Source organism: Oryx dammah, unplaced genomic scaffold (assembly GCF_014754425.2).
Source record: "Oryx dammah isolate SB20612 unplaced genomic scaffold, SCBI_Odam_1.1 HiC_scaffold_1, whole genome shotgun sequence".
Taxonomy (NCBI): domain Eukaryota; kingdom Metazoa; phylum Chordata; class Mammalia; order Artiodactyla; family Bovidae; genus Oryx; species Oryx dammah.
The window spans coordinates 80,056,579-80,084,260 of NW_024070185.1; the positions used below are offsets into that span (position 1 = coordinate 80,056,579).

Sequence of the window (27,682 nt, forward strand, 5' to 3'; positions counted from 1 at the left end):
GTGTACATTATAGACCACTTTTTACCAGGAACGTAGGGCTATACAGAATAAACTCAACTGAATGTTAAAAGAATCTAATGTTGATGTAATTATTTTCTAGAAGTACTAAATTTGTAACAGATTATCTCCCTCAGATTATCTGATTTTGACATATTGGGAGTAATAGCAGAAGTTAAAGAAAGGAAGAAATTCTGGGTTTGAGTGAAATTACAGTTACTGATTTTCTCTTGGAAAAAAACTCTGGAAATATTTGATGGTTCATTTGTATTATAAATGACGACATAAAAATCTGAGCATGTGACCAATGCAGTGCTTTATGTATATTTTCAAAGCATTTGGAAAATTTTAAATTCTTTCTATATTTCCTTGTTTTTTCCCTTTTTATTCTTTATCCCTTATAAACCCTTGTGTTGAGGACTGACTTTGAATAGATTGCAGCAAGGGAAGTGCTCTATAATTCTTTCAATATTTGAGCATTGCTTGCACACAACTTACGTCTTAGATTTAATGGTATTATTCATCTCTGCTTAGAAAAGTATTGACATCAACACTTTTGAGATCTTTGTTGCTTTCAGATATTGTTGTTATGACTAAGAATAAAGAGACTGTGATAGATTTCCTGGTGCACACTCCTGCTAAGGGATCTACTTTTAACTAACTCCTTTGCAGAAGACCTTGGTTTCCAGGTCTCCAGCTCAGTACTTTGCTAGACCATATGCTTTAATCATTTATGCATTTCAGTGCTGAGATTGCAGGATTAAATTTCTTTATAAAGTGGATCTTCTCTCTTTTAAGTAAATTACTAGGAAATTTTTAACATGATTTAAGAAAATGTTCAGCTTGATCTAGAGGCAGAAAAAAAAGAGACCAGGCAGCTCATGTAGGATACTAGGGAAGAAGTTGATGTAAAGAGTTTCTTTCTTTTTGTGTATCTTTAGAAGGTTATTCACAGAAATCGGCCATAATCTACATTCTCTTCCTAACTTATCACCCACTTAATAACATTTCTTTCCATTTTAGGATTCTGCAGAAACAGTTACATCTCATTCTTTTTAGTAGCTGCTTAATATTCTGTTGTGTGATGGTTATATACCATAGCCATGATTTTGACACACAGATTTTGACTGTCAATTCTCACAATAAAGGTCTTTTCATATGGTGGGCTTTTGAAAGTCATAAATTAGTTGGTATGCAAACAGTTTTGAATTAGAAAATATCACTTTATAACTTAGGAATTCAAATTCATAAAATCTATACTCTTACTTAAGATAAATGTATACTCTTTTGGAAGATAAATTATTAAATACAGTATTAACTTAGATAAGAGCATTAATTCTAAAGAAAGGAAGCAGATTTCTATTGAAAAAAACAAACTAAAAACCTGTGAATTCCGGAAGTTAGAAGTATCTGAGTGTTTCGAGTGTTCCAAATTCTTTAGAATGCTTAAGCCCTACATGGAGCAGGAGTATTGTCCTGACAGGATGAATGGACTGAATCATTTAGGAATTTATAGTTTCTTCTTCATGACCAATAGTTTTCTTAAGAAGCATAAAATTCAGATCAGGAATGGTATCCCTTTGGCCCCTTTGGTTATTGGTCTGGCAGGTTCCTGAATAGGGAAAGCAGACACAAAGATACCAAGCATCTCTTGTAAAATATTTTGGAATTTTCAGTGTGAGTGTTTACAAAGATTTATTTTCCAAACTGTTATGACATAAACCATTAGTGTACATGATTATAAGAACTGACAAGAGGATTGCATTTTATGTAGTTTAAATAATATGCTTTGTATCAAGTTGCATACAGTTTGGCTAATAATATTTCTACAAAAGTTAGGAAAGTGTTAGCGCGTGAAAATTTGACATTTGTTATCTGACAGGAGTGAGATTTGAGAATGATTTATGCCAATGAATTATTTCAGATAATCTTTGCTGATAATGGTGTGTATTTTGATCACTGCGGTGTCACTTTTGGAAGCACCAAAACAAAACCATGGCTCAAAAACTTGGTAATCTTTTTCAGCTGCAGCTGTTAGACTTGTTTTTCCCAAAATACAGTATATACTTTTTGTGTGTGTGAAATGGGTTATATAAATATGCTTGAGTTTTCCTAAAATTTGTCTGTAGACATACTGTATATAAAGATGTTTGATAATCAGAAATACTGATTATATGGGATAAATATGTCTCTTCATTGATTGCTTTATTTTGAAGAAAATAATTTTCATTTTTAATTATTTTATTTGGTGACTTTCATTGGTTGGCAAATCAAATTTCTGTCCCCAAAATAATATGAACCAGAGACTTCTACTCTTAAATTTGGCAGTTCTTTAAAATGTATTCTTTTTCTTCAACATGGAGAGGATGGTTTTTCTTTCGGAAGTTTTGTTTTCAGGAGCAGTTTAGATCAACTGGGTTTTTCTGCTATACAAGTTGTAATTTTAGACTAAATGTTTTCATTTTATCATGATATTCTCGTTGACAACAGATCTTGGCCAGACACTTGCTTATGTATATTTTATTAAATAGTTCATTTTTCTCGCTTAAAAATGTTTATCATTAAGAAAATGACAGATGAAAGATCGGTGATGTGACGGCCACAGGCCTGGCCAGTGTTTGGAGCAGACAGAGTCAGCTTCAACAGAGTTCTGATACTCTGGATTTTGTGTTTCTTTTTGGATTGTGAGGAAGAACTCTTGTTTTGAGGAACCTCGTAGATTTTATCTTCATTGTACACCATTTTCAAAAATCATTGTATGAAAATTTATACAGTTCAGAGATTTTTACGTATTTTAATTTAGTTCGAAACGGCATCTGAAAGATAACTTGATTTATCTAAGTTCTGTCTTGTGTCCTTTAGTCAGAATTCTTTGTTGCCCTTAATAGGAAGAGTATATGAATGAGAACAATTTGCTGTCACACCTGTGGACCTTGGGGGCACCTGAGAGTGTGTAGTATGGCGGGTGTGTTTTCTGAGAAGAGTAAAAAGTTTGTAAGACTGTAGGGGACATCTTATTTAAAAGATCTTTTACATCTGTGGGATTACCTTTTTAACCCAAGGGGCAAAGGACAACTGCTGTCTCTCTTGTGCCTCTATGCCAAAAAACGTGTGACTTTGAAAGGTCAGCTGCCCTGATTCTGGTTTGGACCCTGCTTGTGTTGAATTTGAGCCAGCGTACCGGAGAATTTGAGATTTTCCTCCCTCCCCCATTTCTTCTGCTTTTGTTCAGTGTAAACAGTTCTGCCGTAGTAACATAGACAAATATAGCAGAGAATGCTTTTCTGGAAGAAGAATGCTCCCTAAGCATTTTTTAACCATTTTTGGGAAGAATTGATCTTTCTGTGTATTTCAGACAAACTGAAAGAGAGGGAGGCTGTTGCTGTAAAGTGAAGTGACATCATACGTATTGCCCCCATTGATCCGCTTTTAGTCTCCAGCCAGGATAAAAGGAAATGGCATCAGGGAGGAAGCATGCTTCATTTAGGCACAGATCCCAGAGTGATAATGGGGTAATAATAGAACTCACGCCACTGTCATTCGGAGGCTGCGTTAGTCCCAGGCTCACTCCCTGTCTGGAAGCCTCTCTGAGACTTCTTCGTGTGCGGCTGCAGCTCACCAGCTGGGCTGCGAGGGGAGGTGCCCGCCTTTGCTTTTGGAGGGGTGCAGCCGTTGACATGGACATTTCCGTGCCCCGGGTTCCTTGTGTTGGTCCCGCCTGTGGAAGGTCAGTAGTGAGATGCATTTGGGAACATTATCTGATGGAGGCTAGCTGGCCCTTTCAGAGTCCTGCTTATGGAAGAAGTGGTGGAGGGGCCTCGGTCGTGTGGGTGGTCTTCAGGGAGCCAGGAGTGAGTGATGCTCCCGTGACAGCAGTAAGAAGCTGCGAGGCTTCGGAAAGAGTCAGGGTTTGTTTTCTTTGTGCTCCTTGTAGACTTGGAGGGTGGATTTGGAAAATCCATATTTTCTTTCCAAGAGCCTGCGTAGAAACCCTTTAGAACTGTTCAGACTTGTGCGGCTTGCCTCAACCCTTAGGTTAACTGGGAAAAAATTACAAGGTAGACTTTTCTTCTCTCTCTGTGCATTTCTGGGTAATTAGCAGTCATGGAATCCTCCATGTTTAGAGCAAGAATACAGACTTCTAAAATTCTTAACAAATCTCATTGTATTGACTTGACCTTCTTTGGTGTTTTGTTTTCTGTGTTCGAGTTAAGTTTGCCAGTGTTGTAAAGTTCTCTATTTCAAGTACCCACATGACTTTGGCACCCCACACCTATTTTGTCTGAGTTTCTGAGGCAGATGCATTTTAAAAATACCAAGCTGGTTTCCATATGGAAAAAATAATAACCCCGTCATGAGTTCCTTGTTTGTGCAAAGGAAAGAACTTTCTATTCCTCTCACTGTTGAACTGTAGTGTGAGTGCTACTAGACCCTCGGAAATAAAGGCAGGTTCTTTCTATCATGTTAGAAGGGGCTGCTTTCTCAGGAGATAATGCGCTGAAGCAAGCGCTTTACTTTTCTTAATCACTCCATGGTGTGACTAAAGCCATGTCTGCCTCCACCCCGCTCCGTAGTGCTGTATTAAACACAGTTGGCCTAGAAGTCATGTGAAATTTAATTTGATTTCTATGTGGGTGGGAGTGGAGTGACCCACACAGCTTTTCCCAGTGCTGCTGTGCCAGCTGCCAGGGCGGGTGGCGCCCAGCACTGCGTCTGCGCTCGATTGCTCATGTATAATATCTCTCAGTTGCTTTGCAAACATTTTAGTTTATTACTTAGTGCTTCTTTTTCATTATAGGGTGGTTTTATAGGGAGTAAATGTTTATTTTACAAAGAGAAATGTGCTGTATTAAAGTGAGCGACTTACCACATTTTTGCTTTAATATCCTCTTCTCAATCTTTAATCTTATGTGAAAATTATGTAATGTTTACTCACTCATTTGTGAGTGAAGGATACTGAATTAGTTTTGTTTTCTGCGTACTGAAATAGCATTTGATCACTGATTTGAAATATACCTCCCCCATTAGAAGAGTTACAGTTGAAAGCCAGATGGCTACAAGTTGTTCACTGAAAGTCATTTGCACAAGTCCATTCTGAAGAATGCCACACATTATGGAGGAATGTTCTCGTTCTCTGTGTTGGTCCTTGGTGCCTCTGCTTGCCTCTGAACAAGCCGGTTCTTGCATCAGTCATGGGATGCCTTAGTGAAGGAGGAGGGAGAGCTGGTGGGGTGTGTACATGCCTGCTCTTTACCTTTCTCCAATTAAAGTAAATTAAACTTAACAAATAACCACCAAGGCTTGACTCCCCTCCCTTCCATCTTGGCTGCCCATCTTAAGTCAGAGGGCTTGCTGCTGCTGCTAAGTCGCTTCAGTCGTGTCCGACTCTGTGCTACCCCATAGACAGCAGCCCACCAGGCTCCGCCGTCCCTGGGATTCTCCAGGCAAGAACACTGGAGTGGGTTGCCATTTCCTTCTCCAATGCATGAAAGTGAAAAGTGAAAGTGAAGTGTTCGACTCTTAGCGACCCCATGGACTGCAGCCTATCAGGCTCCTCCGCCCATGGGATTTTCCAGGCAAGAGTACTGGAGTGGGGTGCCATTGCCTTCTCTGAGTCAGGGGGCTTAGTCTTAAGTATTTTTCCATGGTGTAGAATTAGGAGAGGACAGAAACTTGCAGTGATCCTCTTGATTCTGTTTCTCTGTGCAGGTATGTATGAACTTTTTGTTTATAAGGAAACTGCAAGAGAGGTAAAAGTGTGAATCCAGATATTTTGATAGGATCACATATTAGTAACTCTGACTTTGAAGTGGAGTTGATTGGTTAAATCCAATTAGGGTAAGTTGAAGACCAAACTGGTCATCTTAGCCAGGTTTTTTTTCCTCCCTGGGTCTCTCTAGTCTAAACCAGATCCTCAACTGACAATAGGCCTCTTTGTAAGCTCAGGCATATAATAGGGAGATGCTTTTCTTTCTACTCCTTCCTTCTCTGTAATTCCACAAATTGGCTGGGCTTGTTCCTGCTGTGTTTAGTTAGTGACTGAGGCCCCCACCCCCAGGTGATGGGTGTTCTGTGCTGTGTCAGGCTGGGCCTTTCCCTAGAAGCTGTCTTCTTGCGTAGCTGTGGCTACCCTGAATTGGCTGCCTGTGGAAGCACTGCTGATCAATTTTGAGAGTGCTCATGGGGCTGCAGGACTGGCCAGCCATTCTGACCCGATCTGGGGATGCCCCCCACCCTGCGCCTGTACAGGCACATGGGCTGCTGCTGGACAGGCACCAGCCAGGCCACTGCAGTTGGTGTGTGTCGGGGGGGAGTTGGGGGTGGAGGCACGTGGAGCACGTTTTGGAAAGGGATGTAGCCATGGGGTGGGGACTGACCATTTTGAGGAGAAGGGTTCAAGTGCAGGAGGGCAGTTGGGGAGTGGCCTTAGCGGGGAATGAGGGTTACAATCAGGGCTGGGGCTGAAGGTTTAGCCTCCACCAGAGGAAAGCCCCTCTTGGAACGTAGGGAAGGAAGATCCAGAGAGGGAGACTGCAGGGAAATGGATGGAAAAGAGCATGAGGGAACCTGGGGTGCTGGGGCGCGCACGGAGTCTCAGCTCTGCTTCCTGGTCAGGAGAGCCAGAGGCTGGGTGAGATGCCTCCCTCCGCCCGGGGCCACGAGGTCCCGCTGGCCAAGTGCTCATCGTGTGAATGGTGTTCAAGGGTATGGTATGGATGCTCCACAGCAGCTGTGGTTCTGGACTTGGTCTGTTTTATAAAACAGATTTAATAACAAGATATTAAAAGTAGCCTCCTGTGTCTGAAACTGTAGAAAATGGAAAACTGGCTTTTTGGTACTAGTCATTATGTTGTAAATTGATATCTTTAAACATCTTACAAACACAGTAGTTTTAATGGAAGGAAATGAAGTGTTCTCCTGTGTAACCAACCTCACAGGGTCAGTGCTGAGTTGTAGCCCTGGTTTTCCTGAAGCACCTTTCTTCTGTCAGCCTGAGAGAGGACCCACCCTTGACTCTGCAGCGGATGGAGTGATGTCATGAAATGAAAACGCCCGAGAATCAAGAGTTGTGCCTTTGTGTCCGTCTGTCTAGAGGGAAGTGGGGGTTTATTAGACCTTAGAAAAGTGAGGTGAGAAAATAATAGGAAGTGCTGTCTTTGTGGAAGTACGTGGTAAATGTCATGTATGCGGTCTCTACTGGGGTTTCCTACAAGCACGTTTTGGAAAAGTGTGTATGTGAATGGAGGCAGGAGGCAGAGGTGGAGTGCACACTTGGGGGCTGAAAGGTAAAGAAAGGATGGGGGAGAAACCAATAATTTTAAAAATTTCTTTTAGAGAACAAAGTAGAGATTAAAATCCAGGTGTTCTTGCGAATATTCTATTGCTATAGTATTGATTTTAAGAACTGTAAATTTGGGTTAGTTGACAAGGATTGTCTGGGCATAGGTAGGAATGGAGAAAAGCTAAATGTCGAGAATAGTGGAATTCATAGTAATTCTTTTAAAACCTTCATTTTAGAATAAATATTTTTTGGTTCCTACCAGATGCATCTTAAATTAATTTTTTTTTTCTCTTGTCAATAGTTTGAGTTCTGTTCTGTGCTAGAGGCTGGTCTAGGAACTGTGGTAGAGTGAATAAGACAGATATGTTAAGTTCTTGGATTTCACAAGTATTGTTTCTTCACAGATTAGTTTGTGTTATTTTTGAGCTATTAATATATAAAAACATCTTCCTCTTTTTGCCTTTAAATGGTAATGCCATTTTTACTTACCCTGTATGAAAACTCAGGAATGTGAGTGACCTTGTGTAGTTGGGGTGGGTGAGTGTATGTATGTATATAATCATACATAACAACCTTTTTTCTGATGGAATAGTAAATGTACAGTTTTTATAATGGGTTTTGAGACATGGCTGTAGTTTTATTGCATGTTCTTTATTTCTTGGTGTACATTTGCAAGATTTATGTTTTAAAGAAGGAAATAAGAAAGTTGCTTCTTATTTCTGTTAAACTCTCGTGTGTTTACCTAAAATCAGATGGTTTCTTGAGTATTTGTCTAGGCTAAATGACATTTTTTGGCATATGCATCCTGTAAAGAAAAAAATCTAATAAAACCATGGCAATGTTTTAAGATAAGCATAGTTTTTATAATTCACGGTGTATATGTACATTGTCATCACATTGTACATTAAAAAAAAAAATTCATGGTGTACAACCTAAAAAAAAAGATAAACACAGTTTTGATCTGCCCTTAAATATAGAACTTTCATGAAAAACCCAAGGAAAGTAAGACTTCATCAGGCGCCAGAATGCAGTGTCTTTGGAGAAGCAGTGTAAACCTTGAGGTTTTACCAGAGTCAGGTCTCCAGTCTTGCCATGTTTTAGACAGCCACTGCAAGTGCCCAGGTTACCCTGGTTTGGCTGGCTTTGGTCTGAACATTTGGGTTTAATTTCTTGTAAGCTGAATGGCATCTTCACAGGCTGTGTGGTTTTGTCCTCAGCTTCTTCCAGACCAACTGGTCTTGCTTCTGGAGCATCTCTTGGAGCAGAAGACTGTGACTCCACGAACTCTGCAAAGCCTTGAGAGGACATACCACCTCTCGGAGCAGGATGCTGAGGTAACAAGACCGCCCTCAAGGTTTAAACCATGGGCCCTCACTGCTGGTGAAGATTGATGGTCCCATTGTGTCCCAAACTATTGAAACTGTTTCCCTGGTTGTATGTGCTCCAGTAGGGGCCTCTGATCCTGGTCATTACCACGGTATTTTTAAGTCCTGAGTTTTCCCCCCTTTCCTCTTAAATTATTAAGACAGACATAAGTCTCTTAAAGGAATGAGCGGATGAATGGAAGGTTTCTGAATTATGAACTTGGGTGCATCATCGTGTGCATGACGGTGGCGCCGTCCTGTTGCATATTAAGGAAACTTGGCTCAGACGCGCCAGAGCTTCTTGGTTGCATTCAGTTAGAACAGGAAGGGAGCCATGTGTAAAGGAAATGAAAACTAAATCTTAACAGCCGTGGTTTGAAAAGCAAAATGGGACGCTTGTGGGAAAGCAATATGATGTGGTCCTTAATATCTTTTAGCTTATTATGAAGAATGCAATGTGAATCCTAAGATGAGTTCCAGGGTTTTTTTTTTTTTTAATACATAGAATAATAAATAATGTATTTAGTCGTCTTAAGTAAAAAAACACACACACACAGAAAAATTCTCTTATATAAAACTCTTAAAAAGCAAACATATTTGATTTCTGTTCATTGGAGAATAAATGAACGTTTGAAAGCTGCACAGGCCAGTATGGTAGCCATTAGCCCATGTAGCTGTTGAGCACTTGGCACATGGCTGTTGTGCTGAAATATGTGGGTTCTGGAGTGATTGTATAAAGAGAAGCAGAACGTCTCAGTAATTTCTCCCTATCGATTACAGTGTCAGAATGATATTTTGGACATGTTGGGTTAAATAAAATATTATTAAAATTATTTTCACAATTATGGAGTAAGTCAAGAAAAGCCTGCTCATTATTAGATTAAAAGGTAAGATTGGCATTTGTTATACATTTTAAAACCCTCACATAAATTCAGGAGTTAATTGAAAAACTCCAGAGGAAACATATGTAGCTTTTTACCCATCTCAGTACAGATCAAACATGCAACTGTTGCTGTTTATTTCAGCTCTTATATTTTTGTTTATAGGAGATTCCAAATGCCAGCCTGTTATTTTTAATTAGTGTTTAAAAGAGGTTTCTATTTATAGGCATGAGGTTATGCTTTAATCAGGACTGACTACCGCTGAAATGCCAGGCCCCAGTGACGGGCAGTGGGCAGACGAAGGCGGGAGGATCAAAGCAGGTGCTGGGCACCTGTCACTCCTCACCAGAAGCTGGGAAGTGGGAGATCCTGTTTTCCCCCATTCCTGTTGGCATAAACATAAAGCACATTGTGTCTTTAACTTACAGATCAACTTTGTTGTTATATGTAACTTCTTAAACCTTTGAGAAATATAACCAGCTTTATTTGGGCTGCTTGTTTTGTGTCTCAGACTGCACTGTGATGTCCAAAGCCAGAGCAGTCTCTTCAGGCTTGGCTCTTTGGTGTTGAGAGACTGGGTCTGGGGGGGAGGCTTTGGTTGGTTTAAGTAACTGGCCTGGTCCATGCATTTCACAGATCCTCGCTCTGCCAGGCACTAGGGATATAGCAGTGGCAAGGGTTCATCCTTAGCAGGTTGGGATTCTTTGGAAAAACAGCTCATGAGTAAATGAACAGGATAGTTTCATGTAAGAGCTTCAAAGGAGGTTACAAGTGAAAGTGAGCTCAGTGTCTCTAGACAGACTTCAGGAAAGGCCACAAGAAAAGGTAACATTCAAGCCAGGACCTAAGGGCAAGAAGGAGTTGGCCATACAGAGCCAGGGGGTCTAGAAGTGATCTCCATTCAGAGCTGGCAGCATGACATGTGCCAGGAGAGGGCTCAGCAAACTTCCTGTAAAGGAGCAGATTTTAATATTTCAGGCCATGCTGTTAACAGCTGCCTTAGTATATCAGCAAACAGAAGTGCCTGTGTTTCAGTAAAGTTGTTTATGGACCCTGAAACTTGAATTTCATATAATTACCACATCTCAAGATAATTCTTTTTGTTAGGTGTTCCTTTTTAAAGCTATTCTAAAACATCCACAGCACTCTTAGATGTGGGCTGGTTTGGCCTGCCCCATCCTGAGTTTGTTGACCCCTGCCCTGGGGCCAGTAGGATTGAGGTCAGGGGTGGATAGGGCCTGGATTAGGGCCTTAGGGCCTTGAGGCCTAACATACCACTGCCTTGCCCCCTTCCCAGGCCCTCTGAGGCCCTGGCATCTAGTCAGTTACACTGACAGAGTGTCTCACTGTGAGGTTTCCTGGAAATGTCACTCAGAACAAGGAAAGCAATAGGATATTGGCCAACCAGGGTGTTTTCTAGAAACTTCATTAGTTTAAGTGTGATTTACTGTGACACTGATTAGCAGGAATTTTGTTGACTAACCATCTGCCTTTATTTTAAGTGACGGGACATTTCATGGGAAAAAGAATTATTTGCTGGAAAAATGAGGATTCTGACTTTATTCTTGGTGCTTCTCCTTGACCAAACATATAGTTCCCTTTCAGTTATTATCAGGACTTTTAAATATGTAATACATAGCGGTCATTCAAAACGTGGCTGAGATGCTGGACTGTGGCAGGTTGTGTGTGGAGCATCCCAATGGGAAACGGCTCCAAAGGTAACTTCCTGGCAAGGAACTGTGTGAGTTATGAAGCTGACACTCTTGTTCAGGGTGCTGCCACAGGCCCTGGGACCATGATGCTGAATTAGGTGTCTGTGCAGAAGACTTCAGCCCAGGACGGCCGGGGTGGGGTTGGGGGGTGTCTGGCATAGAAGCAGGGAGTGCTCATGACAGCACGGGTTTTCCTCACTTTTCCAGGAGGTAGATAAAGTGCATCCCCTCTCCCACCACTCCTCGGACTAGCATTTCTCCTAAAAGCATAGATGTGGGGTAACTTTTTGAGAACGTGAGTGTGCTCTTGCCATAGCTCATTTAATCACCTGATTTCCCAATGCTGCGAAAGTCTCCTTGGTGGAGCAGCAGCATGTTCTTGCTGGACCAGACATCTGGACTGTGCGAGAAGCCTCTGTTCAGTAGTTGCTTTATCTTCTCGGCTGTCACGCCCGCTTGTCCCTTCCCTCCCACCTTCTTTGTGTGGGTGGGCTGGTGCTGTCTCCCTGGGAAGTTTATTTTAATGACTATCCTGGCGTAGCTCAGTATTTGTATTGTGTTGCTTCTGTGTTTCGGTTGTGTTCACAGAATGTCCAGTCTTGGTCAGGATTTCTGGGTGTGGCAGCCAGGCTGATGTTGCTTGCCAGCTGTTTGCTTGTCGAGGGCACACGTTTCCACGTTACGTGCGTCTTGTCCTCTGTGTGCTGCGTCATGTGGTGTCCCCTGCAGGGAGGGACACGTGTGTTCAGAATCTTAAAAGGAAACGTGCATGAGGGCACACATAATAAGCTGGGCACAGTGACATGTGTCATCTTAGCCCATTCTCCGCCTTGCCTCGACACTCTTGTTGCCGCCATCTGAAAACTGAGGCATTGTTGGGGGAATGTTTGCATTCCTTAGCCTAGAAAGTAGTACTAGCTACAGGAGTAGTTACCATATTTTACCTCCTCAATCAAAGAAACCTCTAGCCATATGCTGGGCTTCTTTAAACTAGGTCAGAAAATGAACTGAAAGGGAAACTTAGTTCATAGAAATGCATTGTCTATAGTTTCTGAGCATATTGGTTCAAACAAAGAACCCATAAAGGTTTTTATTTTTATTTTATTTTTTTAACAAAAATTTTATTTTTGTTTTTGTGGCTTTAAATAATTTTATTTTTGGCTGTGCTGGGTCTTGGTTGCGCGGGGGCTTTCTCTAGTTGCAGTGGGCGGGCGCTGCTGTCCAGCTGTGGCGCGGGCTTCTCTCTGCGGTGGCTTCTCATTGTGGAGCACGGACTCCAGGGAGCACAGGCTTCAGTAGCAGCAGCTCCCGTGCTCTAGAGCACAGGCTCAATAGTTTGTGGCGCACAGGCTTAGTTACGGTTCTGTGGGATCTTCTCAGATCAGGGATCAAATCCATGTCTCCTGCATTGGCAGGTGGATTCTTTACCACTGAGCCACCAGGGAAGCCCCATAAAGGTTTTAAAATATACAACTGATACTTGAAACAAAAGGTATTTTCTAAGATTCCTTTTAAAATCATTTCCTGCCTGCTTTAGCACGTCTGCTCAGCTGTGAAAATAGCCTTTCCATGTTAACAAGGTGAGGCTCCATGCACCTTGGCTCTGTGTGACCTTTGTCCCCAAGAGCCCCACAGCTGACCTTGAAGCAACTTTATTTCCATAGACTACAGTTCAGCACTTCAAAACTGGGGCACCCCTCGGATGAGAAAATTCAGCAACAGCCACTCACTGTTTGATCTGGCTTGAATGGGAGTGGTGGGGTGTTAGAAAGTTCCCCCATGGTACCATGCTCAGCTCTGATGTATCATTTAGTAGGCTGAGCCAGAAAATTAATTTTCTGGGAGAGGTCATTATCAGTACCAGGTCTTCCCATCATTGTATTTGAGGAAGCACTTTTGGTTGAAAGGAAAAGGCCCCCTGGGTTAGGTTGTGGTGGGAAGGATTGAGCACTGTTTCTCCATCTGCCCCTAACCTGTTTTCAGGGGTGCCACTTTCCCAGATACATCTTAGCAACAAGCTGGATGTGGTCAAAGGTCCCCAAATGGCTGGAGGCCACCTGCAAATCGCCCAACCTCCTGGGCCCCAATTTCCTAATCTGCACAGCAGTACTTGGACTAGTCTGATGGCTGTCAGCCTTTTTGACCACAACTAACTGGCAAAAAAGGGCTTCACGGAAATACTTCTTTGTGTGCCATTATTTCCTGTTTCATTTTCTTTAAACATGTGCATCGTGATGCACAAATTGATTCTATGACCCACTAACTCCAATACTTTGGCCTCCTGATGTGAAGAGCCAACTCTTTGGAAAAGACTCTGATGCTGGGAAGGCAAAAGAAGAGGGCGGCAGGGGATGGGATGGTTAGATTGCATCACTGATTCAGTGGCCATGAGTTCGCTGGGAAGTAATGGAGGACAGGGTTGCCTGGTGTGCTGCAGTCTGTGGGGTCACAGAGTCAGACAGGACTGAGCGCCTGAACAGCAACAAATGAGTCGCCGCCCATAGTTAAGAAAATGAGAGACAAGACAATCTCAGAGTCTTCACCAGCTTTCCTGCCTCCTCCCTGCAGACTTGTGGCCAAGGTTCCTGAGCCTCTGTCTCCTTAGGATTACAATGGAGCCACAAATCCCTTCTTCGTGGGATTGTTAACAACAGGAGAGGTTTTGAAGTCATGTAAGATTCACATTCTCTTGTGAAATGGTCAAGTTTTGTTGTTTCGCTCAAAAGTGAAGTTGCTCAGTTGTGTCTGACTTTTTGCGATCCCATGGACTGTAGTCTACCAGGCTTCTCTGTCCATGGGATTTTCCAGGCAAGAGTACTGGAGTGGTTTGCCATTTCCTTCTCCAGGGGATCTTCCTGACCCAGGGATCTAACCCAGGTCTCCTGCACTGCAGGCAGACACTTTACCCTCTGAGCCACCTTGTTTAGCTCGAGCCACCTTTATATTGTCTCTCTAATCTGTCAGGACTGGACATGAGAAAGAGAAAGAAGTAGAATCTACCCCCCCTGTTGGCCACCCCCCCTGTTAGCCCCCGAGCAGCATCTGGTCACAGAATCCTTAACCTGGAGGCTTGTTGGCTTTTTCTGTGGTGGAGTGCTTAGTCACTCAGTCATGTCCGACACTCTTTGCAACCCCATGGATTGTAGCCTGCCAGGCTCCTCTGTCCATGGAGGAGGCAGGAATTTTCCAGGCAGAAATATAGGAGTGGGTTGCCATGCCCTCCTCCAGGGGATCTTCCCAACCCAGGGATAGAACCCAGGTCTCTCACATTGCAGATAGATTCTTTACCATCTCAGCCACCAGGGATGCCTAAGAATACTGGAGTGGGTAGCCTATCCCTTCTCCAGGGGAACTTTCCAACCCAGGAATCGAACCAGGATCTCCTGCATTGCAGGTGGATTCTTTACCAGCTGAGCTATCTGGGATTGGTGGAGGGGTTACTCTAAACCACGGTTTCTCAGCCTTAGCATCACAGATACGTTGGAGTGGGTGGTTCTCTGTTGGTGGATGTCCTGTGCATTATAAAACGTGTCGCATCTCCAGCCCTTTTTTCTGACATGCCAGTGGCAGTTCTCTTCCTTTCCTGTCCCACCCCTGTTTTGGAAATCAGAAATGTCTCCAGGAGTTGCCAGATATCAGCTGGGGGATACAGTCATCCTGGTTAAAGAACCATTGCTCTAAAGCAACTGACCACAAAAGGCAATTTTTTCATCTCATCTAGCGAAGTGCCTGACGATTACAACACAGAGTGGAATAGCTTGAAGTTGGTTAACTACGTTTAGGGGCTGCCCTGAGCCAACTGTATTCTCTCAAGGCTCCAAAGAATGTAACCTTGGAGGAGGTGAAAGCAGAGATGTCTCACATGGAAGAAAAAGAAGGAATTGCAAACTAGTGTAGTAGCAAGTAAATCTGAAGAAGCAGGTTAGTGAGGGAGGGCAAACCTGCTTGACGACTAGTGCCCAGAAAAAGCCAACCCAGCATCTGTCTGTCTACATTTTGCTCTTGAAAAGGACACTTTCAAGGTGGATTGCAAACAGAAAAACATCCAACCCTATAGGCCTTTCTGCCACCACTGCCTTTCCTCTGGGGAAAGAGCCCTTGAAAACCATGTAAACTGGCCACCTCCCTTTGCAGGGAGGGCATGGATGTTACTACTTCATCAGTAGGAGAACTCATTGTTTATTTTAAAATACTACAGCCTTTCTTTGAAGTCTACAGGTGGAAGGTATGATTGAAGGCCTACAAAAGTCTTGACAGCTCTGACGCCCATTTCTGAATTTCATTTGGACCAAAAGCATAGTTTCTATGAACTGAAAACATTCCATGATCAACAGATCTCTGGAGACACATACTAAAAGGGCAGAGAATAAACCCCAGTCCGAGTTCGATGCCTGAAAGCGGGCACTCAAAGCTGGTGCACTGGGATGACCCTGAGGGATTGGTTGGTGAGGCAGGTGGGATGGAGGTTCAGGATGGGGGACACATGTACACCCATGGCTGATTCAATGTATGCAGAAACCACCATGATATTGTAAAGTAATTAGCCTCCAATTAAAATAATTTTTTTAAAAAAAGGTTAGGTGGGTATCATGTGTTTAAAATCTAAGCCTGATGAGTAGCTGTGACTGCCCATTCCCTTTATGCTAAAATCCCTTCTGGTCACGGTGACCGGCTTCTACACAGTGTTTGGGGTCCATTCCCAACCATGCAGCTCAGCACTCCCCTTCTCCCCTGGTTGTTTTTCCATAGGATTCTGGTTCCAAAATAAAGAAAACATTGCTGTTTTCTTCTCCTGACAGGAAGTTTAGAGGAGAGATTAGATGTAACCTTGGTGGGCTCTCTTGCCCCTTCAGGGTGCTCAGCAGTTTATAGTTAGTAAACTGCAGTGTGTTGAGTTTGGTCCACCTTCCCCTTTGGTCCACCTCGATGTGGAATCTAAGTAGTGCAAAAGCAGAACCCAGCCTTGCTGACGTCAGCCCCGAGATCGCAGCGGTATGTGAGGGCAGCCTGCCGGGCTGGCGCCACGGCCCCTGTAGGACCACAGGGCTGTGCAAGGTCACCGAGGCCCCGGGTCTGGGAGTAGTGCCAGAGCGCTGGCCCCAGCCCCCTTGGTGAGTGCCTCTTCCTTCCCTCCTTCCTTTTTGGAGTCTGTGCTGGGGGCCTCCCCAGGTCACTGCCCAGCAGTGTCAGGAGGCAACAATCATGGGACAGAGCCCCAGGAGGCAGGTTCTCAGAGTGAACATATAAAAAGGAGACTGTTGTGGGGGGTCCAAATGGTGTAGTACAATCAGCCAAGTGGTTTTCCGGGCTCAGATACAGAGAGCAGGTGGAATGAGCTTCCGGAAAGGCGGATTGACACCTGCCATAGCCAGCGTCTGGCTGTTCATCACAATTTCTTCCCAGGGACAAGGGGTCTGGCGCCTCGGCTCTTTGACACATCAGAGAGTCAAAGGCTGATGGGTCTGAACTTTAAGACGTGAGCTAGAAGTACTGTGGCTTAATATTTTTTAAAATGCTAGAGCAGTGCTGGTGAGGGGCTTAGCTGTCCTTTTGACACAGCATTGTAATTTGTGGGTTTGGAGAGCTGGGCAGGATATGGGTGATAAAAGGGACTAGGGTGATTTTCCTTAGTTACTTTAGACATAGCGAGATTTTTAAACCATGTGCCTTTTATAATGTGCGAATAAACAAAGCTCTTACGTAATTATTTATATTTGTGTATTTTTGTTGTTGTTGTTGTATTTGGTTTAATGAGACATTTAATGTTTTAGAACATGTCTTCAAAGTCAGGTAGATATATCTAGATATTTCTTCCTTGGAATTTTCTTTTTCAATTCAGTGCCCCTGGGATTTTTTCCATGGAAACCTTGTAACTGATCAGGTCTCAGTTGCTATATACAGTGATAAAAGGATTTTTGAAAACTGATCTAACATGATAGAGAACTTTGATGTTTGTTTGTTTGTTTGTTTTAGATTAGTATTCCTCTCCTATTCCTGAGGCCAGAGCCTGCATTTTATTTACCTTGAGTTGTTAACTGCACTTTGTGGCTAATGAGATGTTGTTTAAAGAAAAAACGAGCCACTCCTGGCATAATCTGCCTAATTTTTCTTTCAGTTCAGTTCACTCAGTTCTGTCCGACTCTTTGTGACCCCGTGGACTGCAACATGCCAGGCCTCCCTGTTCATCACCAACTCCCAAAGCTTACTCAAACTCATGTCCTTTGAGTCAGTGATGCCATCCAACCGTCTCATCCTTTGTTGTCCCCTTCTCCTCCCGCCTTCAATCTTTCCCAGCATCAGGGTCTTTTCAAATGAGTCAGTTCCTCACAACAGGTGGCCAAAGTATTGGAGCTTCAGTTTCAGCATCAGTCCTTACAGTGAATATTCAAGACTGATTTCCTTTAGAATGGACTAGTTGGATCTCCTTGCAGTCCAAGGGACTCTCAAGAGTCTTCTCCAACACCACAGTTCAAAAGCACAATTCTTCAGCACTGAGCTTTCTTTATAGTCCAACTCACATCCATACATGACCGCTGGAAAAACCATAGCTTTGATTAGATGGACCTCTGTTAAATAAACAATTATAATCAGTCATAACATTTAGAATTTATCTATGCATAAAAGAGGAAAAGGACATTTAAAGGAGGATATTTAGCTATAGGTTTAGCCAGACTATTATTTTAAAAGTTCCTGGTCATTTAATTCATTGCCATTGCTTCTTCCACTGTAGTTAGCAACAGGCCCTGTTGTTTAGATATTTGAAGGTTTAGGAGGCATTATCTACTCTTACTGTCTGTGTATGTTACCCACCCCCCAGTCTGTCCAGATGATCTCAGAGGCAGAGATACACACATTTTCTGGGTTATAAATAGCATTGCCCTGATGCTCTTCTTTCCATAGCACCGCAAACCCAGCTCCTGTTCCTTTTGTCTTTAGTGGCGTTAAGAGTAAAATCAGTGTGTGGGATTTTAATGGTGTTCCTAGGTTCTTCATACCTGTGTCAGTAGTTTATATACTTTTGCATTAGATTTCTGTAGTGAAATCCACACCTCCAAAAAGCACACAGTTTTCTGAGCACTGCCGTTTTCTTTCACAGTTACAAACGGAGTTGTCATCCCATGTAGCGTGCCTTAAATGCCCTGGATCAGAGGGCTCACTGTTGCCACAGTGTCTTCCCAGATTGCTTTTCTTCCCTCTGGTGCCTTTCCCAAACACCTCCCTTTGCTCTCTAGTTCCATGGTACACCAAGATTTGAAAGTTGGATTTCTCTGCTTTCAAGCTGTGGAACCTTCCGGCTGCAGGTAGAATGCACTCTTCCTCAAGCTTGTGGGAGCCTTCTGAGTGGGGTCTCTGAGCCTGCCCTGCAGGGAGGTGGCCCCGCATCCTGCAGGATTCCCTGGCAGTTTATGCCTCTTACAGGTGAATGTTTGTGCTGATAACTGATGGCAGAGAGAAAGCAATTGTGTTGAATTCACATTGTTTTTAAAAAGTGAAAGCACCTCCACGGATGTGTTATGAAGGCATTTTTGGTTTGTCAGGGTATGAAATTTTAAAAATCAGTTTTATGGGGTGGCACTGCACATGATTTTTTAAGCTACTTGGTCTGCGTGTTGCTGTGCAGCTTTGAACCATGTGGAATTGTGTTCCATCGACCAACTGATCGTGCCTGTCAGTGGGTAGAAGCAGATGCCCAGGCTGAGTGCATAGGAAGTCCACAGGCAGTGGGGAGAGCAGCCCAGAGCCAGGCCTGCCCCTGGGCTCCACTGTCAGACAGCAGGTAGTTTCCTCAGGTACCATTTCCTGAACCAGCCTTCCCCAGCTTGACTCTTGGGTTGTTTTTAATAGCAAATATTTTGAGAAATATCTGCCATTTGTCAGATATAAATGAGGAAAGGAGGTGCAATGTGTAATTTCCTAATTATCAAATTCCACATTGGAATGTTTCCAATTAGTGTGCCGTTTTGATAGGGAGGAAGCTCAGTGAGGGAAGGCTCACTGAGCTTTCCTGATAGCTCAGTTAGTAAAGAATCTGCCTGCAATGCGGGAGACCTGGGTTCGATCCCTGGGTTGGGAAGATCCCCTGGAGAAGGGAAAGGCTACCCACTCCAGTATTCTGGCCTGGAAAATTCCATGGACTGCATAGTCCATGGGGTCGAAAGAGTTGGACACGACTGAGTGACTTTCACTTTGACTTTGATAGGGAGGGAAGGCTCACTGTCCCATACTTCAAGGTGGACACATCATGGGCTCCTGAGTTCTACATTTTAGAGCCAGCTTTCTTGAGTAGTATTGATGACATTAAATGAAACAGTATATGCACGGGAGAAGGAAGAAAGGTTGGAACTTGCCTGAGAGACCATGTAAAACTTGATATTTGTCATGACCTTTGACCCTCATTGTCACACTCCATGTGCATGTCAAGTGTGATGATCCCCATAGCAGGTTTGGTAAAATCTGGTATTACTGGCTGTAACCACTTACCATAGAGCTGAGAGCTTTCGGGACTGACTCAGGCAAGGTTAGGAAAAAGAGCTGAGAGCCTGTGGTCTTAACTCAGAGCAGTGAGATGTACCAGCCTGGCTTTGTGGCAGCACACAGAGCAACTCTGCATTCCCTTTAGTTAAAACAGTGTTCAGATCATAGCCCTTTGAAAGTAAGGAGCTGTAAGGTGAGAGAGAGGAACAGGGAGGTGTTGGGAATCTTAGTGTGACAGGCATACTGCCGACTGTGCCGCATGAGAGGGAGACATCCCAGACCATCCCAGATGCGCTGGAACGGAATGCCAGAAAGGCTGTCTGTCCCGGAGCCGCTCTGGAAAGGTCTCCCCGCGCCCCCCCAACTGCCAGTCATGCTTCCCTCAGCAGCAGTCAACCCGCTTTAAAGTAATGATAAATCTAATTTAAGGACACAAATTGAAAAAGTAGATTTGTTTATTGCAGTGTTAGACTTATTAACTCACAAAAGCCATGAGCCTTGGTCTTTCTGTTTACAGATATAAAATGGAACTCAAAATGAGGTTTAATGCGCTGCCCAGATCATGTTCCCTAGACACATTTTTTCCCCCCCTTCAACAGTAAATTTTAGAATCAAAAGGACTGAAAAAGAGGAATGTTTCCTGTCATAAATAGGTTGGGTAGCATTCTTCAAAGCATTTTACAGCTTCCAACCCGTGCATTATAATTTCAAAGTAGCTGAAAAGCAGTCTGAGTTTTTAAAATGGTGCGTTCATTCAGAAACATTTATTAAGCAGATACTTATGTGCCAGGCATTGAGACAGGGCCTGGAGACGGCCCAGGAGCGCTCAGGCCCTAGCTGTCACCAAGCTTGTGTTTTATTGTTGAAGACAAACTGCTGAGTAAGGAAACAGCAGTTTCAAAGAACTAGAGAAGCTGTGAGAGCCAGCTCTGGGAGAGTGACTCACGCATGGGGAAGCAGGTGGGTTTATGAGTTCCAGGCCCAAGAGCTGAGTTAAGGGGTGTGGCCACACCGGTTTCAGGCTGTTGGCTACCTCGGGTGTGCTGAGTGAGGCCACAGCACGGTGGTCTGGCGTCACAGCAGGCGTCCTTGTTCTGGACCTGTGTCGACTTGTAGACCCTTGCAGCTTCTTGGTCAAAAGCTATTAACACACTTTGGGACTTTCTAGAACACACTAGAAATGGACTGCTGGGTTGGGACTTTCTAGCAGACACTAGAAATGGACTTCTGGCATCGTCAGGTGATTGAAAGACTACTGGAGCTGTAGTATATCAATAGGAGGGAGTGTCCTACAGTCGTTGTTACGTCAAAGTATATGGACCACACTAAGCTAGTGACTCTGGCAGTGACACCTGGAGAATAAGGAAAAACGTAAAATAATATATCTGTTGTTTATATGTGCTAAGTTACCGGTTTATAATTCTTAATATTCAAAAATAAAGCAAGGGAAGCAGCCAGGTACAGGAGCCACAGATGCTTTTTCGAGCGTGGCTGTGAGATGCGCCAAAACAAACCGTAGCCCCGGGCTTGTGGTGACAGAAGATAGGCCGATTTTCTGCTGCTGACCTTGGCCGCGCAGTCAGGGGCGTCGTGGCTACCAGCACCAAGTTGAGGGGTGTTGGGAACGCTGTTGGAACTGAGCTGTTTTGTCTCACCCTTCAGCATGTCTGCTCGGCCTCTGATTCCGCTCATTCTTCAGTCACACTAACTCTTCTGTGTGAGACGCAGGTTTTCAGACTCCATTCCAAGGAACCAACCTCCCACCCCCAGCCAAGGGAGCTGAGTGTTTAAGATGTTTTCTACCTGACTGATCTAAACCACTTGAAGAACTCACTTGTATTTTTCCTCCTTGATCTATGTGTATATATACTGGAGTTCCAAATTACATTATTATAAGAAGAATTATGTTAAAGGAATGTCTGAAAACTACTTTGGGAAATTAGTCTATTAGATAGTAAGTAGCCTGTAGGGAAGCATTCTCATAAGAATTTTTATTTCTTTGAAATGGCTTGTTAAAATTTGAAGACAAAAAAAAAAAAGATAAAAGGTATAAAAGAGCATTGAGAATTGTAAAGTGTTGATGAACACAGGGTCTAGGGTATGTAGTGGATTGCAGACAGAAGCATCTGCTCAGTGTGGGAGACTAGGGCTGGGCTGGTTCCGGGGATTATTCTTCCTAAAGTTGGCATTTCCTCAGTGTCCAGTCCCCCACCCACCCACGCCTGGCACCTTGCGTTCACACTTGGCTGTAGGCTGAGAGGTGCTCTGTTTCCCAGGGAAGCCAGAGCAGGTTTCTTGTGCAGAGGAGTTCAGCTCACAGAGGAAAGAAAAGCCCCAGAGCCAAGAACACCCTAGATTTCCTGGCAGGACGGGCTGACACCAGCCAGAGCCGGCTCACAGAGGCCTCCTGGCTCTGTTCTGTGGCGTCATGCTGGTGGATTGGGGGTGGGGGCGGGTGTTAAACATTGACCAGCATGGGCTTCCTTTGCAGATCAGGGGTCAGCAGCCTTGAGCCTGCAGGTCCAGCCCACTGCTTGTTTTTGAAAATAAAAATTTATCTGAAGATAGCGATGCCCTCTCATTTACATACTGTCTATGGCTACTCCTGTGATACAGGGCAAATGAACTGAGAGAGAAGCCATAGGCGCTTACTGTGGCCCTTGACAAAAAATTGGCAACCCCTGTTCTAGAGTTTAATAGCAGTTAGTTCTGGGTGCATTAAAATTTTTAGAGAGCGTTTGGGGAAGGCAGGCAGGTGGGAAATTACCTTTCAGTAGTTTTTCTTTCCTTTTCCAGGAGGGAGCCCCAGCATGTCCTAATCAAGGCCATGGTTATATCACAGAGGTGCCCATTGGGTCATGGGACTTGTCCCTGAATCTGAGCCATGGTTTGACCATACAGAGCAGGTGCCGGAAATCAGAGGAGCCAGCCAGAAGTCGTTCAGCTCGCTTCTTGGGTAGCGATAACGTCCTTGAAATGGGAAATGCCATGCAACTCAGGCTGGTGCTGGGGCCAGGCTGTCTTTGCAAACAGTTTGCAAAGTCCCCAGCCATCTGGCCCCTGGGTGTACTTCCCAGGGGTGGCCTGAGAAGTGCCCGCTGCCCCAGGCTTGGGGACCCCCCCTGCAGGCTTCCTCCCTCCCCTGGCCGCCCCTGCTGCTGTCTCGCTGTCCCGAGTCCAGGCTCGTCTTCCTGGGCTGCCGCGTGGTTCCGCCCCCATCCAGTCCTTCCCTCCTCACCGCCCACCTGACAGGCACCTTGCTCTTATGGTTTTCAGCAGTTAACAAACTTTTCCTTGGAGTTGATACTCTCACGTTTTTATGAATTCAATAAATAGAACTTTTGAAGTAAAAACAAAAGCCAGAAACATGCTGCTCCTACGAAGAGGACAAGCAATGACCGTGCGAGTCACTATCCTGATGTTTGCTGCGGCGACCTGGGTGGGCTCCCACAGCCGCCCCCGAGCAGAGGCTGTCCTCTCCCCCGCCCTGGGAGACACCTCTGGGGGTCAGGACCCAGGGTCATGAAATCACTTCAGCGGGTCACCAGCCAGAGAGAAGGACAGCAGAAACGACCAGTAGTCGCTGCAGTGAGGGAAACTGTTTCTGTGTGTGTGTATACATGTATGCATACCTTGTGCGGTGATCTGGATCTCTGGCCCACATGTCTGCTCACGCCTCTCAGGCGGCCCGGGCCTGTTAGCACAGATACGCTTCAGTGTGTTATGGGACCGGCAGCGTGGCCCCGGGCAGTGGGCACACTCCTGCCCTGGTCCTAGCTAGCAGGATTTAGGCTGAGCCAACCACTGTCTGCACTGAAGACTCTGGAGCTCCTGGAACAGGGCTCCCCCAGCCCTGCTCTTCACCACCACAGGCAGTTCCACCTCTTCCCACTCCTGAAATATCCCTTTCTGATTTTCTCAGGTTTCTTATTCTTTTCCTGATCCGATTCCCCCCTCCCTCACCCTTGTCTCTTTCCTTTGGTAGCCTGACAGCGTTGCTGGAATTCAGGCTGAGATGTTGGCTGGCTCAAGGCTTTCAGGTGATTCCTGGTGTGGGTTTGGAGTGACTTTATGAATCTGAATCACAGTTGAAAAAGTCGTTAAAAGTTTTTTATCTCTCTTGAGACATTGTGGTATTATATGAATATTTAAAGTGTAAGTATTGATCGGTTTTGGTGCATGTATCTACCCATTGAATGCCAATGCTGAATGAACGGTCCAGAAGCCACAGATATTGTGGCTGGGCCAGATGTGTCTACAGTGTTCACTTTTCATCTCACCGAGGAAAGACGAGGTCACCGCTGCCCCCACTGATGAATAAATTAATTAGAAAATAAAGAAGAGCAGGTCTACAGAGTGGATAGTTTCGTTCATAGAGCCCTGCCTCTGCTTCCAAATTCCCTACTGCTCCCCAGCACTGAGAACTCCACTTTCCTCCATTATCAACAGAGGAAGAAGCTGGGTGCAAGTATGTGAGGGCCTCTGTCAGGGATTTCTTTGAGCTTCTCAGTGATCTGGAGAAAGGAAGATAGTCCATGAGTGCCCACTGTGGAAATGCTGCTGGGAGAAATGGAGACAAATGTCAGCCTGCTGCCACATTTTCAGGAAGACCCCTGTTCCAAGTGGTGACATTTCCTTGCAAATTTTGGGTCCTTGGCTAAAAGATAGAGATTTTCTTTGTTTCTTAAAGAAATACAAAGAGGAGTAAAAACCCTGTCCGCAAGCGAGAAATATTTGTTGGGCCCTCAGCCTCACACAGCATCTCTGTGATGTCTTTTAAACATCCTGTCATTGAAATTTTGCAATATATTTAATTCTGTTGTAATGAAAAGGCTTGTTGTTTTTCCTGCTCTTTGTAGGGTGGGGAAAGGGGTTGGTCTGTACTTCCTGGATGTCATGTTAGCTTTCAGGGGTCAGAAGACTAGATCTCTTATTAATCTTGACAATGCACTGCTTTTTAACAGGAAAGGGAAGTGGAAACGCTGGCTTCATATTGGTTGTGGAGGCCTCTCTCACTCAGCCCAGCTCCTTAATCCTGTTCCAGTCATAGTGGACTTACCCTACTAAGAAACAAACCCTGATTTGTGTTTTGTTGTTTCTTTATGTGTAAATAAGATAAAGGAGAGCAGAGGGTGGGGCGGGGTGGGGAAGTGAAGGCCAGTAATAAGTACCTCCATTCTCAAAATGTGAGGTCTAACAAAATATAACGTCCCCAACTTTTGGAATGATCAGCAACTGTCCTTGTCAAAGGCTTGGTGCACAAGCCTGTCTTTAGCTCATGGTGGAGCTGACAGACTTCTCTTATACTTGACTCTTCTAAGAGCTGGGACAGCTGTCCCCACGTGCAATTGTGAGAAGTAAGGCTCTTTTGCAAGGCCCCAGAGCAGGAGGTCCAGTGCCCTGGCTCTCACGCTGCATGGTGGCCCGCCCACCAGGCCGTCTCCTTTCCCAGAGCTTATGAACAAAGAACATGGCATTTCCGGTGCTGTGTGGATGCTACTGGTGATACCTGAGGCATCTAGGTTTCATTGAGTTGGAAAAGAAACCAGAGAAATGGACCAAGGGACCCTTTTAGTTCTGTCCTGTACTTGAACCAGAACACAAGAGCGGGATCCAGTTGTTCTGGGAACTTCCTCTGATTGGTGCAGTCTGGGCTCTGGTCAGTGGTTGTTCTGCTTAGAATATCTTAGTTGCTACCCTTTCCTTTTATGCTGTCCCTTTCTGTTGGCCATATAGGAAAGAACAGTTTGCTGAAGGTGGAAAGATTTCCAAGACCTGTCCAGCCCAACCTGCTTCCCCTTTGTTGTGATGATCCGAGGCTATTAGCTCATTTCCGTGCGCCTCCGAAATTCCTTTGTGGATGTAAAAAGTTCGTTGGCATCCTGTTCTTAGAAGTTCAAAGGGCCTGGCTGCCTGTAAGCAGAGGGCACCACCGTGGGTCTCAGAGTGCACTGTAGCCTAGGGGAAGGATTCTTTCCAAAAAATGTTTCTTTGCTTCGTTCCTAATTGTTTGTGTGTAAATCTATTTATAGTAGATTAAAGGAGAGATCCGGCCATCAGTGCATAATGATATAATTTACAGGGGCCCCAACCAAAATGTTGAAATTGCTTACATTTTACTATTGCCACAAATGGATTGCTATAAAAGGTCTTCCTCTTTCAAAGGCAGTAAAAACAAAGAGTGATGGAAGAAGGCTTTTTTATTTTTTAAATGCATGTAATCACTTCCATGTATAGCTAATGTTGAACCAATAATGGAATATAAAACGGTGGACTGCTCACTGGGCATAATTGAGAGGGCTTTACTGCAGTAGACAATGGCCCAGGACTGTATTTAGGTAGAGTCTCGATGTAAAGAGTGTGTCTGAAGTGGCCTAGAGATGAAGAGGTGGGGGGGGGAGGGGCAAGACTGCCTCTTACCAGCAGAGGTAGCCAGTGCTGGGATCAGACTCCCATATTGTCTGTAGGGTTTAGGGGAGGGCTTCCTGACGAATTCCTGCTGGTGAATCTTTCATCACGCATCTTCACTAAAAGGTACACACATGTAGCTTGTCTGTTTTCCGTAGGTTGTGCAGCAAAACATGCAGCTGGAGCTGCCTGCGTCAGGGTGGTCTGCTCTCCTCTCCCCTCCAGCAGATACCCCAAGCTCCTCAGAAGGTGCTCTCTGCCTCTTAGGAGTGTGGAGAGCAGTGTCTTCTTCCTTTTACTGTGTATATTGTTGCAATCAGCAGCACTGAACCAAATCACTTATTGCAGGAAATCCTAGTTGTGGTTTATGAAGGAAGCTTTCATGGATAGCATCCTGCAGGGCAGAGCACCAGCCTGCCTGGCTGGGAGCGTGCGTTTAATTTCCCAATTACGTTTTGCATTTATCTACTGTATGGCAAAATTGTATTTTAAAACATCAGAACACCTAAGTGAAACATGCACTTTCTTCCCCTAAAGTTGACTGGCAGCCCTCTTAACAAAGAGCGTGGTTTCCTTTCTTTGTAAAAGACATTAAAATGAAATTTTAAAGTCTCAACAGTGTTAACAGAGTAACTTCTTCTAATAGGAAAAGTTCTCCATCATTAAACTTACAGGGCCAAGGAAACCTACCAGTTTGTTGCTTATGGGATTTTCTCTCTTTTCTTAAGGTTCGCCATCGCTGGTGTGAACTCATTGTTAAGCACAAATACACAAAAGCGTACAGAGACGTGGAGAGGTTCCTTCAGGAGGATCAGGTAAGTTTCTTTTTTCAGCAGATGGAGATTCTTTAAATGCTGTTCCTGACTATGCAGTATGCTTAACATGGGGGCCCAGTTTGTTGCCTTCTCTACTTAAAAAACAAGTGCTTCAACACTTTCCAATGATTTTGAAGAGTTGGTAGAAGCATACCTACCCAACTTTTGAGCTTTTTTCTTCTTGGTATCTCTTTAGAAGCTCCTTTGGTTTGATGGAGCTGTGGCCCACTGCCGTTAACCAAATAAAGCATGGGCAGACCTCATTACATCTTTGAACCCCAGGTTTGTTAGGTTGGGATTGTGGCCCAGTGATGCGATGGTGTGTATCTGTGCCTTTGTATGTCTGGGGATGAGATGGGACAGCCCCAGCTGGCTGGGACAGTCTGGTCTGTGTCTGCACGTGCCATACCAGGTGGACCCCTGTGCTGAGCTGCCTTCCTGTGAGGACTTTCCTCACGGTTCACCAAGGAAAGCAGTCACCTTGCAAGGAGCCCATGAACCTGTTTGAAGATGTTTTCTTTGCCACCTCTGCTGGGCTGCAGTGTGTGGGGGTCAGCATCTCCCCCCCAGCCCCCAGCTTGCTGGGCCATGGTGGTGCCTGTGCCATGGCTCTTCTTGGCTGTGGCTCGTTCTCTTGGCATGGCCAGTGGATGCTTCTGAGTGTGCTTTCTGCAGAGCGCTGCGGGCTGATAGAATGGAGCCATGTTTCTGTTGGGGTATAGAGTTGGGGCAGTACAAACAAAGGCTC

General features: G+C 44.5%; 1 protein-coding gene across 4 annotated transcripts in view; it reads left to right on the forward strand.

Annotated features, from left to right (window-relative positions):
* LOC120867013 (aminopeptidase O (putative)) overlaps window positions 1-27,682 on the forward strand; it is a 418,141-nt gene that overhangs the window by 385,088 nt on the left and 5,371 nt on the right. For all 4 annotated transcript variants that reach the window (XR_005721795.1, XM_040245140.1, XM_040245125.1 and 1 more), the window contains 2 exons: window positions 8,497-8,613; window positions 26,848-26,934. Coding sequence is in view for 3 of the 4 variants with exons in the window: in XM_040245140.1 (XP_040101074.1) it covers window positions 8,497-8,613; window positions 26,848-26,934 (204 nt within the window). In the remaining variant the exon portion in view is untranslated. The remainder of the gene's footprint in view (window positions 1-8,496; window positions 8,614-26,847; window positions 26,935-27,682) is intronic.